This window comes from Falco cherrug, chromosome 13 (genome assembly GCF_023634085.1).
Source record: "Falco cherrug isolate bFalChe1 chromosome 13, bFalChe1.pri, whole genome shotgun sequence".
In the NCBI taxonomy this organism is placed as follows: Eukaryota; Metazoa; Chordata; class Aves; order Falconiformes; family Falconidae; genus Falco; species Falco cherrug.
Window position 1 is genome coordinate 25,934,440 of NC_073709.1, and position 19,122 is coordinate 25,953,561.

A 19,122-nucleotide genomic window follows, 5' to 3' on the forward strand; every position below is an offset into this window, starting at 1 on the left:
CTAGAAGAATAACAGGGAATTGCTGCTACATCTTTTTATACTCTTGCATTTAAGAATCAAATAATAGCCATTTTTGTTTACAGAAAGAAAATGAAAAGCACTGGCATTCATTACTGTTGATTTGCTCTCTTTTTATTAATCATTTCTTATTTTAAAGGGCCACAGGAGTGAACAACATAATGCAATGGTAGGAAGATATTTACCAATTTAGCACCTCATTATAAAACTACTCAGAAACCTCTTTGTCTCTCGTTTAACATAATAATTATTAGTGGCAACAAAAGTGGATCCCACACTTGCACCATGATTAGCAAGTGATGAATTTGGGTTGAATATATTGCATTTTGCTAAGTAAACCCTATTATATCCCAGATCCTTAGTCTAAAAAACATCTAATTTTAAGAAAATAATTTCCACTCCTGTTTAAATGCGTGTTTCCAAATTAACCAGCGATATTCTATAGAAAACTGCCTCTTTTATGCTTGAAGTCTCCAGCTGCCACACAATTTATATCTCTTTCCTCCCCTCTTTGTTTTTCAGCCATTTTCCCTGAATGTCAAAGTCAATTTAGTGCATTTCACTTTGCTGAATAAATCAGAGGCGAAATCCTTGCTAAAAGTGAAAATTTGATTTGCTAAAAGGAGCTTAGGGCAACTATTAATCAATATATCCAGAGTGTCAAAGCTAAGGCCATGATAGACATGCATTCATTTGGAGATTGGTTGAGGCAGATAAAGGGGGACACTAGGAAAAAAAAAAAAAAAAAAAGTGCAACAGCCAGACAGTGTAGTGTGTATGTTGGGGGCATGGGCGGAGGGAGAGAACTGTTTAAAAAACAAAAAAACAAACCAAAACAGGAGATGGTCACTTGGAAGGAAGAGGCAAGTACTTGTACATGAATGACAGGTGAACTTAATAGAGACATAAACTCAATGTTTAATTCTAATCTTCAGAGAAGGGGATGTTAATGGAGGATTTATATTTTTTGAAACCAAAACATAAGAATTTAGCCAAGTTCTTTTGTTACCTGTTAATTCCATTTTTTGGTTTTGTTTTGCTTTGGGTGCTGATTAATCTTAAACAAGTTTTTTCAACAAATGGCCAGGGATTTTAAAGTCAAAACTAGCAAGATTTCCAGGTGCTTTTTTTTCAGAGTCTTACTGTACATTTATTTTATATTCAAGTATAATTAACACGTGATCAAGATGTTTACATGCCTGGGATTATATTCTGCTTTTCCCCTCAGTTAATTTAAAGCTAGTAAAAAATGCCAGAAGTTATATCCCGGAAACTTAAGTGCTCTTTTTACCCCAGGACATCTGTGTCTACCAGTACTAGAAACCTCCTCATCTCTGAACTGGAACCAGTCTGTTCTGATTAGCAGACATCTCTAGCTGCACATAAAGTCTACATTTTTGTACTGAAATCAGCTCAAGTTTTGCCACTGACTTCAGTAACAGATCCATCAAGAACAGTCTGCCATCATATCTCACATGGATATATTAAATAATTTTAAAATAAACAGACCTTTTACCACATGGCAGGTCCCTGTTTTGTTCTGAAAATGCTGAGAGACTGTGGACGTGTTTATCCATGCATTATCTTGGAAATCCTACCTCTTCCTCCCTGCCTTGCAAAATCCAGCTAACCTTCTCTGTCATACTATTTTCAAAAAATGAGAAGTAGTACAAAATGCCACCATTCCTAGCACTTCAAATGACAGACAGATGAACTGCTGGCATTTCAGGCACACTTCTACTCACAGAAGCTGGAATCAACACTGTGATCTAAACACTGGCAGTGTCGGGTCCATCCATGCTAATGCTCAAAAATAAAACCAACAGTCAGTTGCTGATTTCCCGTATCGTACCATTTAGTGACTGAGGCCAAGGAAGTCAGTAGTTTTTGAGAAACCTTTTGGCTGGAACTTGTAAGACCCAGGGAATGGTCTGCCTCAAATCATGTATGTCCCACAAGCTGTGCGTTCAAGAACATTTCCATCATAGGAAGAGCATGTCTGATTTCCCTAATTAAGTGCGTGTTTGTAGAAGGAGTTAAAAGAAGAGCAGATAGCAGGCTTTTGATAACCAGAAGGCAAAGAGAGCTTGCGAAGTGTCCAAGATAGCACACTGATAAAAGGCAGGACGCCCTGATTCCCCAGGAGGCTCAAGTTATTATTACTACAAACCTCTTAGCACAGCGCAATGCACACCCCATGCCATGTTACTTACATGAGCAGTAAACACCACATTTACAGGTCCACCTGCCTGTGGAGTGACAGGCACCCTGTGACAGGGGGCTCTAAGATAGCTGCAGGAACCCTCATGTTGTCTGAAATGGTCCTGAATTCAGCCAGCAGCGTAAGAGACTAGAGAAGGCCTCAAGCTCAGCAGAAACAACAAATTTTACAGCAGCAAGCGGCACGGTACAGACATACAGGAAGACATCTACTCCCCTTGCAAAGGGGGATAACAATCCAGAGAAGGATTTGGTCATGAACAGGATGCTGGCTGTAGCTACAACGTATGTGATTATACACAACAGGTAGTTGCAACATATGACTTCAGTCCATCTTCAAAGACCTACTGACATGAATACTACCACGAAGAATTTTTTCTCTGTCATTTAAACACATGCTGTATGTCCACTAAGACGTAGAAAACATAGACAACTACATGCATGAGAACAGGTACATATATACCTAATTCCTATCTACATGGACATACCATATATGTACGCTCTTATGGCTTCTTGAACAGCAGCTTTCCAAAACTGATTACGGTCAACTTTTTCTCTGTACTTTTACCTATGCGGGGTGGTATTTCTGAGACAGATGATGAGAAAAGGGCGTTTTAGAAATGACAGCTCTGCAGCAAATCACGTTCTTGTACAGTATTAGAATGTTAAACTACACCCCTGAGAGCTGCTTTGGAAAGGAAAGCTTAAATATTGTCCTCCACAAAGAGTATGCAGGAACAATAATGTTTCATAAAACATTAACACTAAAATATTCAAAACATTCTTGGATTGGTGCCTTCAAATCATGCTTGTTTTTTTTTAAAAAAAAACAGTACTAGCACTAGTGGTGGTATCAATTTCTAACTATTCCCTTTCTTGAAGACAGTTGCTGCTAGCAAAACGGAGACACAGCCAAAGACAAGCAGGCTTATTTTACTAAATAATGTAACTAGTTATTTTTGATGTATTAGTCTGATTTACTGTTTCCAAACAAATTTTTCATTTTAAGTGCAAAAAGTTGATTTCTATGGTCTGGATGATGTTTTTTCATGCATGCAAATTCTTTAGAGAACATTTTGTCTTCAGCTTCCTGTTATGCACATTTTTAAGAGCTTAATGTTTGCTGCCTCCACTTAATATGAAAGAACATTGCACATTTTTGCTGAATGTCAATGAGATAGTTACATTACAGCAATTGTGCCTAAACGACTCTGATTCTGTGACTAGGTATCAGCAGAATTCCACCTCGTACTGGAAAAGAGTTTAATAAATATAATGCAACCAATACAAAATGGAATCTGCCCAAAATAAAATGCAAAGGATAGGAAACTCCATCACCAATAAACACTGATTTAAGCAGGGCTCTCTTATTTAAAAGAGAAATAAAATAGAAAACTCTTGAGGGGGCTTCACAAATTTATTTAGAACTTATTTAGGTCAGTTAATCGGGGTTTTGTCTCATCAGGCAGGAGACAAAACAGGGTTTGGCCTCTCCCTAAGCACCTTCAGTATTTTACTAACGAAGTTACAGTACATCGGAATATTTTAATCTGACACAAAGAACAACAATAGATCTGACTGCTGGGTTGATAATCTTCTTATCACACCCTGTGAAACCTAGCTCTAATATTTGACTGAGCCTCCATTACTCGGCAACACATTCTAAAAGGCCAACAATGGAGAGAGAATGAAGTGGAGTGTGGAAGTACCTCCATATCTACATAAAAGAGATTAGAGGCGACAGCGTTCCATTTTACAGCTCAATCATATTGTGTTAGCATGCGCTTATCCGAGCGCGGATGAAATTGAAAGAGAAATAAAAAAGAGTCAGGCAGATAGGAACCAGAAAAGCGAGGCATGAGCAATTTCCAAGGATATAAAAGAATGCTAATGGCGGGGCCCTGTCATTCTTAAAAAGGGCTATTAGGGCACCATCATCTGTTCTTGTGCCCTTACGCTCCTCTAACTAAAGTCAAGCATTTCCTAATGCCATTGTGATCTTTTTCTTCTTCAGATAAGACATGGTCATGTTTCATAACAACACACTTTCCATTTATTTGATTTATAAATGCAAGGAGACTAATTCTATTTACTGATAAAGGCTTTCCATATATATTTTTCTTTCAATATTTCCTTTTGTAGACGGCATAGACTTTTTGTTCAATAAAAGCAACTATTGAAATATTTCCAATAGCACAAAAATACTAATGAATTTATAAAAGCAACTGAACTTTATATAATTTGAAAACATTTTTTAATCTATGACTGCAGTGGGAAATGGTTGGCCAGGGCAGAATGCTTATTGCATTGTTACCTTTTTATAGATAATTTCATTAAAAGACTGTCAGAATAGCCAAAACATTATTTTGGTTTCTTCCACAAAGACAAATTTAACTTTGAATTGCAACACTTTACAGGCAAGATCTTTATTAGTTATTAAGCACCTAATATATAAGGGCCTTTAATTATACTGAACCTTAAGAAATCACTATAGAAAAGAAAGATTTGCTGATTGCTGCTTTGCTGTGCTAGGCACAAATTCACTACTGGTATAATTAATCGATTCCAAGAGATTTACACCGAGGATTTACTTAGTCCGCTAAGCTACACTGAACTTTTATGCAATTTGCACCCTTTTTCTAACTCATCCTTTTTCCAATTCTGTTATGTTTCTGCCTACAGTAACATTTGTTAGCTTAGAAAACAGTCGGCTAGCACCAATCCAGGCTCTTCACCAAGCTGTTTTGTGCCAGACATCAGCTGAGCGTAGGCAGTCCAAGTTCAGCAATACTCCATCATTCAAAACCAAGATAGGAAAGCTCATCTCATTTGCCCTTTAGCATGTCAAGCCCTTTTGCATTTTGTTTTTTGTGATCAAATGCCTGACAATAGGCACAGATTTTATCAATGCCCTCTGTTACCAGAAGGCTTATAAAAAGATTGTCTCTATTTCCTGGTTTGGTTAGGGGTTTTCTTCTCACTCCTAAACACAGCCAGGTGAGTAAACTTACCTTAGTGTGGCTTTACCACGGCAGGTGTGTTTTGGAGTTTACCTTGTATAAAAGACTGCCTCATGGCAGGAATGTTCCTTTACTGGTTCAGATCGCAGACTCTAAATTTTCAAGGCCAGTTTACAGCATCCAATACCTTTCCCATGCTAACCAAAGCCATCATTTTAAAGGCTGCTCAGTCTCATCGCTCTGCTCTTCCTATCCCTCCAGCCAAATCAAAGGTACACAACATGATTCACAAATCAAACTGATAAAAGTTCCTCTGCAACTACTAAGAAGCATGACTTGACTTCTTTGAGAGCTACTCTGTTTTGGTTAAAGTGATCCAGGTATCTTCCAAAGATGAAACTCAAACTCACCTACTTAACTCCTTTTGACTTAATTTGGGGTGCTTTATTAGCAACCAGTGTAAGACAAAGTAGCTACTATAATATAGAGTGATGTTTAAATTAGTTTACAATTTGCTTGGGCTCATCTAGAACTGCTCTGAACAAAGCCATTCAGAAATGTCAGCTGTGTTCCTAACCACTGTAACAAATTGTTGCCTGAACGCTGCACACCTAATGACTTCAAATTAGCTTCACTGCAATATTGCCTGACAGTTCGTTACGACTGTTAGCAACATAGCTGGCGTATCATGACCAATAAATTGGTTTCAGTGTGGGCTGGGAAAGGGACTTCCATCAATTTGATTAAAGAAATTACTGTAGCATTCAAAGCATAAAGACAAACTAGTTTAAGGAGACAGAAATAAGTTAACTGTACCAGAAAAACATTGCTTGTGATACAAAAGCTTGTTTATAGACCATTTGTGGTGCAGAGAATGACTCAATTTCAAACACCTCACATACTCACTATTTTAGTCTGTAGGTTGTTGTCTCTCATCTGAAGCAAAATAATGCTCCATAAAGGTACAAATTATTTTATTATTATTATTCTTTGTTAGCGTTCATATTTATCAAAGATGATCCAGAAGCATGTCCCAGTAGAACTGAAGCCTTGTGCACAAGGGAAAAAAAACCAAGACGACTCTTTCTATTTCTTTGCAATTTTTTTTGATACTAGAAATGAAATATATTTAACTTTGATCAACAAACAACTGACTGGACTGTTCATTCTACTAAAAGATATCCCAAAATCACATCTAAAACAAAGGTGATGTATTACTCAGAGAAATTAAAGGTTATCTGTTCTTATGCTCAGTAAGGTTCCACTATCAAAATTAGAAAACAAATGAGCTGGAGCTGATGAAAACACACCAACATGCTCATTCATCTGCTGGACTAGAAAAATACCTTAAGAAAGAAGAAAAAAAGCTGACCTTTTTTGTATGACTTTACCATTTGTGAAAGGTGACAGACTGAGAACCCTGGAGACTCTCTCTAAGTTTGTCTGCTAGCTCACAGAGTGAGGACAAATACCTCAGCGCTGGGCGGAAATGTTATCTGAACAAGTCACTAATGTTCTGAGAAACTACTTTTGCTGACCCCCACTTTTTTTGCTAACAAGAGTGCGTCAGCTTTTATAATATGAACACATTTATATGGTGTAGACCGCAATCCATGTCACGCAGAACAAGGAACTACTAAGCTGTAAGAAGAGATCTTTTGGTACAATTTAGTTCTTTCTACTGAATTGCTGGTACAATTCAGTTCTCACACTGGTTCACTCAATGAAGAGAACAATTCCTCTGTGCCATGCCAAAATATAACCGAATTTTTGCACCTCCTGTGGTCAGTATAAGATAGTGCTGCATTTATGTAACAGAGGAACCAGACTTACATTCAGCTGCCGCTGAATCAGATGAGTACAGAAGGGAGGACTTACACTACCAGGCTAATGCTGTAGATAGCAAGGTATGTTCATCTTAATAATACATGAAACAAATTCATTCACTAAGCAGCATGTAAAACTTATTAACACAGTAACAGTCATAGCAACAATACTACTATTTCCAAGGTAAGATATATTATCATCTAACCTATGTCCTTTGTGAATAATCTGGAGCCATAAGAAAACTTTATGCCTTGTAGTGAGAGAACAAATTGTATTTTTTACCAGAACAGAAGAAGCCATGCAATGATTTCTGCATGTCATCTATTTGCAATAAATACTGTATGTACCTGGAATATGCTTAGCCCATCCAATGATCACCACCAGTTCTCTGTCTGCCAGGTCACAAAGAGTGGTAAGTGCTTTGATGTCACTGTCTGGAACAGTGGGGTCAGGCATAGCATAGATCTTCTCTGGTTCAGCCACGAGCAAATGGGAGACAATCTTGTTATCTGTAAAAATGGTCCAGAACAGTACAAGATCACCAGTAGCATCATTCTACTTTTCAAACACATGGCTCATATTTCAAAGTGTACAAGAATTTTTCTTAAGAATTTGTCTTAAGATAGTAGACCTAATTAAACCCTATTGCAGCTTCATTGGCTTCTACAAGTGGTTACAGCACAAACAAATCTGATCCGTTAACAATGTTTATCAAGCTAGACAACAATGTTTATCAAGCTAGACATGTATGCTTTTAAGACAGTAAATTTAATGGAATGTAGGAATACACACATGATCACCTCTCTAAAACTGGAATATAAACACTGTAGAAAAAAATTCATTCATTATGATGTATTTTGGACTGTACAAATAGAAAAGTTTTGCCTTCCTTTGCTTACCTGCAACCCCTGCCTTGTCCCCAATAGCAGGTGTATTTTTTGAGCAAGGAACTACCACAAGCAATTAGTCAGTCAATGAAATCTTTGACTTCTGCTATTGATTCCAACTACTGTTCTTTATTTTAGATGTCACTGTTGTCACAAAAATAGTCTCAGGACTTTCTCAGTGCTCATTATCCCACATATCTTACATTATGGGTATCCTGCCTGTACTCCTTGGGGCCCATGCTGTAAAAAAAGTGGGGTGTTGTCTTGTATTTGCTTTTCAGTGAAACACACAAATTCAGAATCATGTATAAGATTAGCTTCTTTAAGTATAAAAATAATGACCTCCTCTCATTTCCAGCTAGGAATAGTATTAAAATCAATGAGAATAAAGAGTGTAATACTAAGGAAAGTGTCAATAGATGCAGACTCTATCTCAGAAAACTGTTTTTGTGCAACGAATGATACTTTATCGTATTCACACACTGGTTATTTTTATCTATATAGCTTTCTCATTCATGTGTTTAATATTAACTTTTTCATCCAGATGACTTGTGAAATCTATTTGGAATAATCAGTTAAGTTATAAGGAAAAGTGAAGAGAAAAAAAAAAGTGTAGAAAAGCCTGGAATATGTACAATACAGTGTTGCTATTTTATATTCCCTAAGTAGGATAAACATAAAATGAACATTACATCCATGTGGAGGCACAATGGAAGTATCTCATCTCTATACAGGAACATGATTTGTTACTCTGAGAAGGCAGAAGTGAAAAATGGGAAAACAACTAATTCATTAAGCCTCCTAATACAGGATACATTAATATAGTTCTCAATATATTTACATTTTACTTTTCATGGTAGGTAAACCTTGTGACCTCAAATGCACCACCAGAATTTAAAGCCCAAATGGCACCCTTTGGTGAATTTACAAAAATCTGTTCCCCTCATTAGGATAAAGAGTTATGGGGCTTGATATAAAGGGGATTCCACTGCAAGAAGGTGCAAAGTGTTTCCCAACTGCAAATAAAACTGCCAGAATTAGTACCATTTTCCCCTTCCACATATAAGTCACAGGATGGACCACACTGTCCCCCTGTGGGGGAGCTGCAATGGAAGCTGATGGGGATGTGACTTGCCCAGGAGTACCAGAAAGGCTCCCTACCAGCCCATGACAGATTTCCATAAAATACTCACTTGATTCAGATTTCTGATACTTTACTGCTCTTTTGTGACACAGACTCCTTGATTCTGATCTACTGTCTCTACAATTTTTGCCTTATTCCAAATTTCTGTGTCAGAAATTGTGATGTATGTTAGCCCTTCATAAAATAAGTGCAAGAGCCAACTGGAAACCATCACATCAAGTATGTTTTATTACAAGGGGATATATTCATGCTTTATATGAACTGCAGGAACTATGCCAACTGAGTAATTCTTGATCTCAATATTCTACTGATTATCAAACTGATTAATGAGGAATTCTATTCTTATTTAAAGATGACAGATGGTAGTTTTAACTTACGTTCAAAAACAGCCTTTGCACATAATTTCTTTTTGAAACAATCTTTTCATATCCTGTTTAATTTCACACAGAAAACAATCTTTTTGAGTGGGAAAAGATAACATTGCTTCTTTCCAAATCCCAATATTTTTACATGTATTGAAAAGCAGGACAAATAAATCAGGACTTCAATTTTCTGGTTTTTTAACCAGTGATAAATGAATTAAAAAGCACTCACACCCTCACGTTCTGGTTTTCCCCCTGCAAACAGAAGGAATGGCCAAAAAACCTCTTTCATTTTTTTATTAGGTTCCTCACCAATGGCTTTCTGTAGATGATTCAGGAATATTGTACATTGTGATCAGGATTCACAAAATCTCAAATCCTTTTTATTTTTGCAATCAACAAGATCTACAGGCAGGCCATTGGATTCCATGGTGAAGCTGGACAACACAGCAGAGACCAGAAGCAGGTGTAGGAAATATCCTCCAAACACCTGTTCTTTCCCTATAGGGGGAAAAAGCTACATGTAATGGAGCATGCATTAGTACAGACCATAGGAAAATTTTGAATGTACTCAGAAAGCTCCATCACTCAGGAAATTGGATAGCCATGAGCGCTGTTTCTAGGTAAATCTTATTTAATGTTTCCCTAATTAGAATCAATAGAACCCAATTTTCATTCCTGTGCCTCTGTTATGCACAAACTATCAGTCAGGCTCCAGAAAATCTCCCAGGCTACTTCCACACAAAACCGATTCAACTGTTTCGAGTCTTGACACTTATCTGGCAGGATCTGAAAATTAAGTTTTATAAATGTTTGTTACAAAAATATTTGTAATTAGACGAGCTAAGGAAAACGAAGTGAGGCACTTAGATAATGAGTAATGATTTATAAGGAGGTTAGTTTATCTCAGACAAATGGAGCTTACAGAAACTGGTGTAGTTATCATCTTAAAGGTAACATAATGCACTGCTTTGCAGTAATCTTGGGTTTACACAGAGATTCTTATGCTTCACCTCTGTGCACCAACCTCTGTTCATATTAAAGGGCTTGGGGGTTGTGGGTTGGATTTTTTTTTTTGCCTCTTTGGTCTTGCATTTTTCGGTATGCTAGGCTATCAACATTTCTACTCAATGACAATATCAAGTAAATGAAAAACAGACAATCTGTGCACCCAGGAAAACTAAACCTCTAATGAAATTAAGCATTAGAGTTTATTAAATTTTATTGTATTATCAGAAAGTTTTTATTATAATGTGCAAAATCTGCTTAGTGCAGCCCTAGATTGTATTTACAGAACAGTGGGACAGCTTATGGAGGCTGAGTAGAAGATGCCAGATTGGACAATTGAAGGAATATAATCAGCATAATGTTTTTTGGAAAGGCAAAAGGAAACTATGCCATATGTTCACTTAAGCCTTAATTTTATGTAAAACTGGCTGTTTTTTCTTTGACACAGCTAAAATGCCCTTTCACTTACAGTTCAAAGACTGTTTATTTGCTCTCCAGATCCCCATATGCTCAAACGTGTTGTACACAGCACTGTCCCCTACTGGGGAACAGGAACGGAAACAAATTTCATTTCCCATACAGCCAGGTATTTTCAAGAACCTAAAACTGACACGTGTGTTCTCAGAGGCACAGGGGCAGAGGTAAAGAGGAGAAAAGGAAGAGTCTGCCCTCCTTATTTCTCTGGCTTCTTTCTCTATTTTAGGAGCAAATTAACCTTTTCGGCAGGAGCAACTGGATGCGTGTATTCTCATTTGAATTCGTATGAGTTTACAGTGCTTGATACAGCATGTACGCCTTTGCAGGGTAATACACCAGCCTCTTGCACTACAGCTATAATGCTATTAAATTTACTTCATGGAATTAGTACAGTCGCTGCTTGAGTTTATATAAGCTGCAAAGCAAAACCCCTAACTATTTTTAGTTAATCGCAAAGAGGATGGAACTTGTATTTTAGCAATGAGATGATCATCTCTCGCTCTCTCTCTCTCTCTCTCTTAATTTCAGTCTGGCGAGATACAATCAAGGACATTATTAAAACATAACAAAACAAAGCAAAAAAATGCATGAGGGTACTAGAGCCCAAACTACCAATTTATGCTTGTTATTAGTGTGGCATATTGCTATTTTAATCTAATGCTAGGTAGTGTATTAATCTATAGATATAAATTAATGAGGCTCTTAATATATTTTCATTGGGAGGTTGAGCAGTCAAACTCATTTAGTTAGTGAAAACTACAAAAATCACCTTCTTGTGAAATCTGAAACTAGAAGCTTCAATGAACTAATGATCACAGTATGAACATTTTATGTACCACTGAAAATAAAGATAACCTGTAAATGTAAAATTTGCACTGCATAAACCATCCTTTTATACACTTCCACCTATGAAAATATTCTTTGTTCAACTCCACTTGAGAAAGATGAGCATATTTAAAACAAAATATGTTAACAGATAAATGGATACAGTGTTCACCGTAATATCTTCTGACCAAACCCTCGTCCCAGTCAGAAGGAGCTTAGTAACAGGGCTAGGAGTCAATACCTTGTGTTCAAAGAGAAATTTTGTGTGATCTGGTGTACTCACATGGCTTTTTTGCTGGCTGAACTAGCTGAGGGTTCAGGTATGGGCTATTCTCTGCATCTATTCTGCGCTTGTACTTCTGGCGACCACCACGTACTCTGTCTAGGCGGACACCTGTATTGGGAAAAATAAGCAAACTTGTAATTAAATACATTAGGAGTATGCCTTTCAAATAACAATCTTCTATCTCACACCATCCAATATTTATTTAAAATGCATGTTTATTTCAAAAAGATTGATTTTAGAAAGCAAGGGAAATCAGCGCTACAAGTATTTGCAAGCCATTCCAACTTTCACAACATAATTTCCTGTTCATTTAAAACCACTTGTTCCTTTTTACATATTATTAAAAACAGCTAACAAGTTCAGCTTCCATTTGAAAGAGTCTGATCGTAAGTAGTCTCTGCCAGAAGCCAAAGTTCAAAGCTGTAATAACCATCACGGATACACAAGGCTAACGTTACGAGCGGAGAAGTACAAAGGACAAGAAGTTTAGAAACAATGACTGCTGTATGTAGTTGAGATAGTCAAAACCAGTACTTTTAATTAACATGGATTAACACGGTCAGAGGATATAAGTATCCTTAGAAAAATAAGAACATATATGTGGCTTAGAGTCCTGAAATGGTTCATGAGGTTTTGAAAGAAATTGTATGGCTGTGCATTTAAGTGTCATCAATGTTGAATTAACATTTGTGTTCTACACCCATATTTTCATTGCTCCAGTAAAGCATTCTGCTATCTGTTTTGTACAGAGATACAGGAGTTTACCTTCCTGAAACAAGCTATAGCTGCATTCATGGACAAAATGAAAAAAGGAGGGGGGAAAACAGGTCCTATAAAACAATGAAGTATTTTTATTTCCTTCTGAGTCACCCAGGCAGATTTCCAGACAACCAGGATGGATGTCAGTATAACCAAGTAGTAACATAACACTGAAGTTGAAAAACTTGGCACATATGCAGGGCAACAGGACAAGTAATACCAAGTGTAAAATTTGTCCCTGATGACATGGATTTAACTAGACAAGAATGCAAGGACACATTACATATCAATGATTCCTGTGAGCGATGTAATAAAGCACAGCTCACTTTATCACTTTTCTTTTCATTGTCTATTTTAGCTCTTCTCCTTCTATTTATCTTTTCTATTGCCATTATTGTGCCCTACTCTACTACTTCCCATCTCCCTGGTCTCTCCCTTGCAGGAAATACCTCCAGAACTGGCTTCTGGACAGCAGAGAAGCCACCACCAAAGAAGTTACAGTTTATGTGCACAGCAAGAATATAGCACAGAGCTCACGCGCTGCCCATGGACCTGCACCAGTAGCACAGTCTAGTTACCAGGAAACATCTGTCAGTCCTCTTTCATCCTCAAAAACCAGAGAGGATTGGTTGGGTTTTGGTGAAGCAAAGCCATTTTGCCAACTAGCCAGAAATCCAAAGCCAACTCCTGTAGCGTTGGGTTTTTTTCTTCTTCTGTTATATTTATTGGGTTTTTTTCCTTTTATTTTCCTGTTCTGTTTCCTGCTGTCCAAGCTGGCACTAAGCTAACACACCAAAACACTCACTAGCTGACCCAAGGAAGACATTTAGAGCGTTTAGAGATCCAGTTCTGTGCTCCTCTACCAGCAGGGAGGGCTTTGCGTGCATGGAGTTCTCATTCGCCCAGACGGACTGTTGGTATCTATAAATGTTAGTAACACAGGAGATACTTGGCTTAAGGACACAACCAATGTCTGCAACTCTAATGCAGTAAATTGTTTACAACAGTGCCCAATAATTTTTGCTCACCAGGAAAGTGGGTAATGATCACCTCTAACAGTGAAATTTCATTTGGTTTCCTGCAGAAGGCTGTATTTCACTCCCTCAAACTCAAGAAGTATATTTATCATTGTATGTTACAGATTATATTTTTTGTGAATCACATTATATAAATAATAAACCAAATCAACCACATATCCAAAAAGGTCAGTGAATAACTAAGAATGAAATCTTATTTATGGTATTTACCTTTATCACTGCCAAACTTGTGACTGATCTGTGGTCTAAGCTATTTGATAAAATTCATGGTGATTCAATCAACAAAACATGGTTGGTTTTTGTTTTTAAAATTATACTTAGAAATGCATGAACTACAAAACCACTTAAAAAATTTATAGTCCAAAGCTTTTCAAAGCTAATGATAACTCAGTGTTCTCCACCCTTGAATCAAGAGTTTGTGCTACACCTGAAACAAATGACATCCAGGACAATACTTTGCCTTAAAAATAAATAGCAAAAGATCAACATTTGACAGTTAAACATTCAGAAATAGGGAAAGGATTAGAACAAGCCACATGCAATATTGGTGGGATTATGAAAAAGACTGCCCAACATTTGAAGAAAAATAGATAGAAAAGGATTTCTGCATAATTCAGATGCCATCCTTCTTTCTGCTTGGGAGCAGATTTCATAGTGATAAAAGATGGATAGCATCAGACAGAAGTATGTTTAATCAAAAAGTAATGGAACTGAAGCTTAAATTAAAATAATATAAATCTACCAAGATGAACAATTTTTTTTACCTCCTTTGCAATTGCTGAGGTACACATTCAAGCCATTCCCACACTCAGTGGAAGGAAATACAGACAAATGTCAAAACAGTAAAATTATATATATATACCCATGCACTCATCTATTATAAATAGCTGTACCTGTAAATATGGCTACTTAAATTTTTTTATTAGAAAAACATTATAGTTCTAAATAACTGGAAAGTAAGAGTACTGCATATTCTAGAATCACACAAAACTATAGCTAATTTAAATTCTAATGTAAAAGCATTTTACATAATACCAATTTTAATGTAAAAGCATAACATAATACCAACAGAATACAAATTAGAGGTTTATAACCCTTTCATTAAAACTGATACAGAGTTTAGGTCTGAAGCTTTCCTCACTCCAAGTACCACCCCAAAGTTGCTACTTTATAATTGATTTCTGATAATCTAACACACCCTAAGCAGTATTTTACTTTCCAGAGTATTTACAGAAGTAAACACAATGCAGGACACCGTTAAGAAAGTATACCCATCCCACATTCCATCGGAGCGTTGGACTGTGGTGGGCAGCCAGCTGAAACCCAGAGGTTCCTGTGTCTATGCATGCATTTCCCCACAACTCTGATAGCTTGTAGGAGAGAATTTATTACATAAAGATATATTCATCTGCTCTCAAGACAGTAATCACTGATGCCTTCTTCATCAGAAAAACAAAGGGAAGAAAGAAAAACAACGTTGTCCACAAAGATCTTCATTTGGGGTGGAAGGAGATTAACATCTCGATCAGAAGAAATTGCTACAATTCAACACACAGTCTATACTCCGGGCTATTAAGGGGGATACTGTGGTGTCTAGCTAGCGTACAGGGAGACGTCAGGCAGACCTCTGCTTTAGCTCTGCTGTGCCTGTGGCTTGCCAGCGTCTTCAGCAACTTGGTTCATTCACCCTATATTCCTCAACCATAAAGTGAAAAGAAAGATATCCACTCCACCTATATAAACTCATGTCACATGTACAATGAATTGCACTGTATGTATTATCATTGCAGTTATTTAGGATGAAAACATCCACTAATGTCACCGAACAAAGCTCCACTGAAGACAAGCAAGTTCATTCTCCACATTCCCCAACACTTAATTTCATTTCAAAATTTAACAAAAAAACAAAAACAAAAGACCTTGTAAGAAAAATAGGGATGATCGCAGGGTACAAATAAAAAGAATAACATTGCTACCAGTGACGGTATTAACTACTGTCAACAGCCAGGTGCAACACATTCACTTTACATCTTAGGACAAGCACACGTTGTGAACGGATCTGGTCAGGATTGATGGGTAGTCACACATTTTTACATGAATTGCAAAGCTCAGAAGACAAGGATTAGAGTAGAACTGTAATGAACAGAAAGACAGAAACTATGTAAATCAATGCAATAACTACTTCTTTAAAAGAAAGCAATTACACATACTAATACAACATAAGAATTTCGCCAGTTGGCCTTACAGGAAAAGAAATGTCATAGTCATTATACAAGCTTCTACAAAAAAAGTTCACCTCCTAGTTCCTCACACAATCTTCATGTGATTTCTATCAAATACTTACCAACAACAAAATTATATTGGGCAATTACTCTAAAGTGAAAGCATCCACAGTCTTGAACAAAAATAACTGAAGACTAGAGATGATGTACAAAATGAGCTACTCATCAGGTACTTCAATCTAAACAAACCTAGTATCAGCAAACCTGAACTCTGTTTCCTCTGTATTTCCTCATCTGTTCCTCTCTCACAAGAGATGCAAATCATTATTCCTATTCTGTAGTCCTTTTCTCACACTACCTTGAAGCCCTCACATGGGACAGGTACCCACTGTGACTGGTGCTATATAATCAAAAGATTGCCCTTACCCCAATATATCATTCTTTTTGCAGTTCAGGTCCTCAGTACGATAATCCTGTTTAACCATGTCATCCCATTTTCCATACCGATCCAAGCCACATCCAATGTATACTATTTACTCCTTTACAACCTACTTCTTTTCCATCCCCTCCTTCTTACCTTGGCTACAAGCCCCCAGTGTTCTTCTGTCCACTTATCCCACAAACATTCTTGTCCTTTCACAGAGTTCTATACTCACAGGGAATTCTCAGGCTACACTGGAACACATCAGCCCAGTCCTTCAAATCAAGGCCTACCAACACCAGGACTGCCTTTAAGAAATCCATCACTACCTATCGTTGGGGAGAGCTTTATGTGTTGGAAAAAATAAATCTAGTTCACTTAAATATGAACTAATATCTGAATAACTCAAAATAACTATATATTTTAAAAATAAAATAAATAAATAAAAACTCTCTCTCTACCTTCCAGTACACCAGTAAAGAACCAGTTTGAGATCAGAACCACATCTGCACAATTTCCTAGGGAAATTCCAAATTATGCTCCCTTTCCACATGCCCTACTTATGAGAGACTTATGGCAAGCAGTTATGTTATGTTGTCCACAGATGCCATTTTCGCAAACTCCACCTCTAAAACGGCATTCAGTATGTACCAAATATATTCCTATCTAATTTTTTGAGACATGTGTATTACCCATTTTCTACAGGTGTAAGATTTCCAGCATTGCCTTAAATTTTACAGTGAGACCAGGAAGAATTGATACCTACGTAACTGCATCTTGCTGAGCTTTAGAAGAACATCAGTAGCAGAGGCCAAATAAACAGATTCACAGCACAACTAGAAAAAGGGAAAAAAACAATGGCAGGTTCTGATGTGGTTCTCCTTTGGGACACGGTCTTGGTAACAGTGTTTCAGTTCACTTGAACATACCCTGATTATTTGTAAGTTTGCTGAGTAAGCTTGAGTGAATATCATGAACTCTGGGTTTTGCTTTCATTCACATACAACAGGAAAATCAGTTCATTTTTCCACCATGAACACAGACAGAATGTACTTTTAAGAATGCACGGTCATCTGGTTACTCTTTAGACAATTCAGTCATCTCTGTAGTTTGCGATTAGAGCAGTGTGAGGCCAGTGCCTTAATCCTACAGTCTGAAAGATCTGTCGTGGAAAAAATACTTCCACTTCAAACCCCAAAAGAGTGCTCTCAATGAAGTAACGCAGCATGAAGAAAAAATATAACACAAGCTATCTTTTCTTCTGGATCTACATATTTAGTTTATGTACTGAATTATAAGGATGCCAGACAGCTTCTGAAATCAGTTTACAAAGTATTTGGATGATAACATATGCAGGAAAAAATTCAGCTAGAGATGTAAAATATGTGTCCATTAGGCAGGTAGTATTCTGAAAACAGAGCCCTAAGTCATCAAAGAAGGTAAAAGCTATGACTCACATTAAAGCTTTCCTGATCTACAGCTGAATTAACAATTAGCAGGGGAAGGCTTTAGCGTTTTGTCTTCTGATAGCTATCTGCACTATTAAACACATTACTTAGTGTAGCATAGAAAGTCTAAAAATCATCCTCCTACTTTGCATTCAGCCAGTACCAAAAAGTATTTGTTAATATGGGATAAAATTGGCTGTCCTCAAGAGATGCCTATAAAACAACTTAGTTCATGAAGCAGCCCATATAATGGACTGAAGGAAAAAACAGTGTTTATTACTATAATACCTGACTTGCTCTGTGACTGTAAGTTGCTTAATTTATCTGTTCCCCTGACAAAGATTAGCAAAAAACAGTTTATTATACAAGGGGGGGGGGGGGGGGGGGAAGAGAGAAAAATATTGCTTTTGTAAAACAATTGTTTTGAACCAATGTTTCACTGAAGATTTTGCTTATGTTTAATAATCAAAAATGTTTCTAGGCAACCAAATGTAAGCAACAATTTGGAAAATTCATTTATTCTGAGAGGAGGGGATGAGAAGGCTGGATTTTGGCAAAGGAACTGAAAGAAAAAAAATTCTCTTTGGTTAAAGCCCAGAGGTTTTTTCTTTCTCCGTTTGACAAAAGAACTGATAAATGTGTTACTTACACAGCTCAGTACTCAACCTCTCTTGAAAGGAACATTAACTTTGCATGAACTAATCATCTACACGCTGAATTTTTGTGCACTGTCATTTATGCATTAAAACATAAAAGAACATGCAAAAAATCCACTTAGTTTTCCCATGCAAATGAGATTTTGTGTAAATAAATTCTATTATTTCTTAGCGCAAGTGATTTTCATTGAAGAACAGTCCATAAACAAAGATGTTCACACGAAGAAAATGTGGCATAGAATGTTTAAGAGTATTACCGTTGCTTTACAATTTTTAATGGTTCCACATGAAGCTAAGTATCCTAATCTGTGACACTCACAAATACAAATTAGGTCACACGCAACAGGTGACAAGTTTTAATTGAATGTCTTCTGTCTGCAATTCTGACAAAAGGTGAATGGAAATAAATGAGTCTGGCAAGACAGCCCTGAGCCTTACAATACCCAATATCTCATTATTTTTAAACAGCTATCTATAAACTGATGCTGACAAGCCTTGAACCTTTTATTTCTGTTCAAGAAGAGGTGAATGTGCAGAAAGAAAAGAGGAAAAAAAAAAAAAAAAC

General features: G+C 36.9%; 1 protein-coding gene across 33 annotated transcripts in view; it reads right to left on the reverse strand.

Annotated features, from left to right (window-relative positions):
* The window catches only part of ESRRG (estrogen related receptor gamma), a 408,187-nt gene that overhangs the window by 41,169 nt on the left and 347,896 nt on the right, over positions 1–19,122 (reverse strand). For all 33 annotated transcript variants that reach the window (XM_055725774.1, XM_027809203.2, XM_055725768.1 and 30 more), the window contains 2 exons: positions 12,012–12,122; positions 7,373–7,534 (listed from right to left, as the gene is read on the reverse strand). In XM_055725774.1, coding sequence (XP_055581749.1) covers positions 7,373–7,534; positions 12,012–12,122 — 273 coding nt within the window. The remainder of the gene's footprint in view (positions 1–7,372; positions 7,535–12,011; positions 12,123–19,122) is intronic.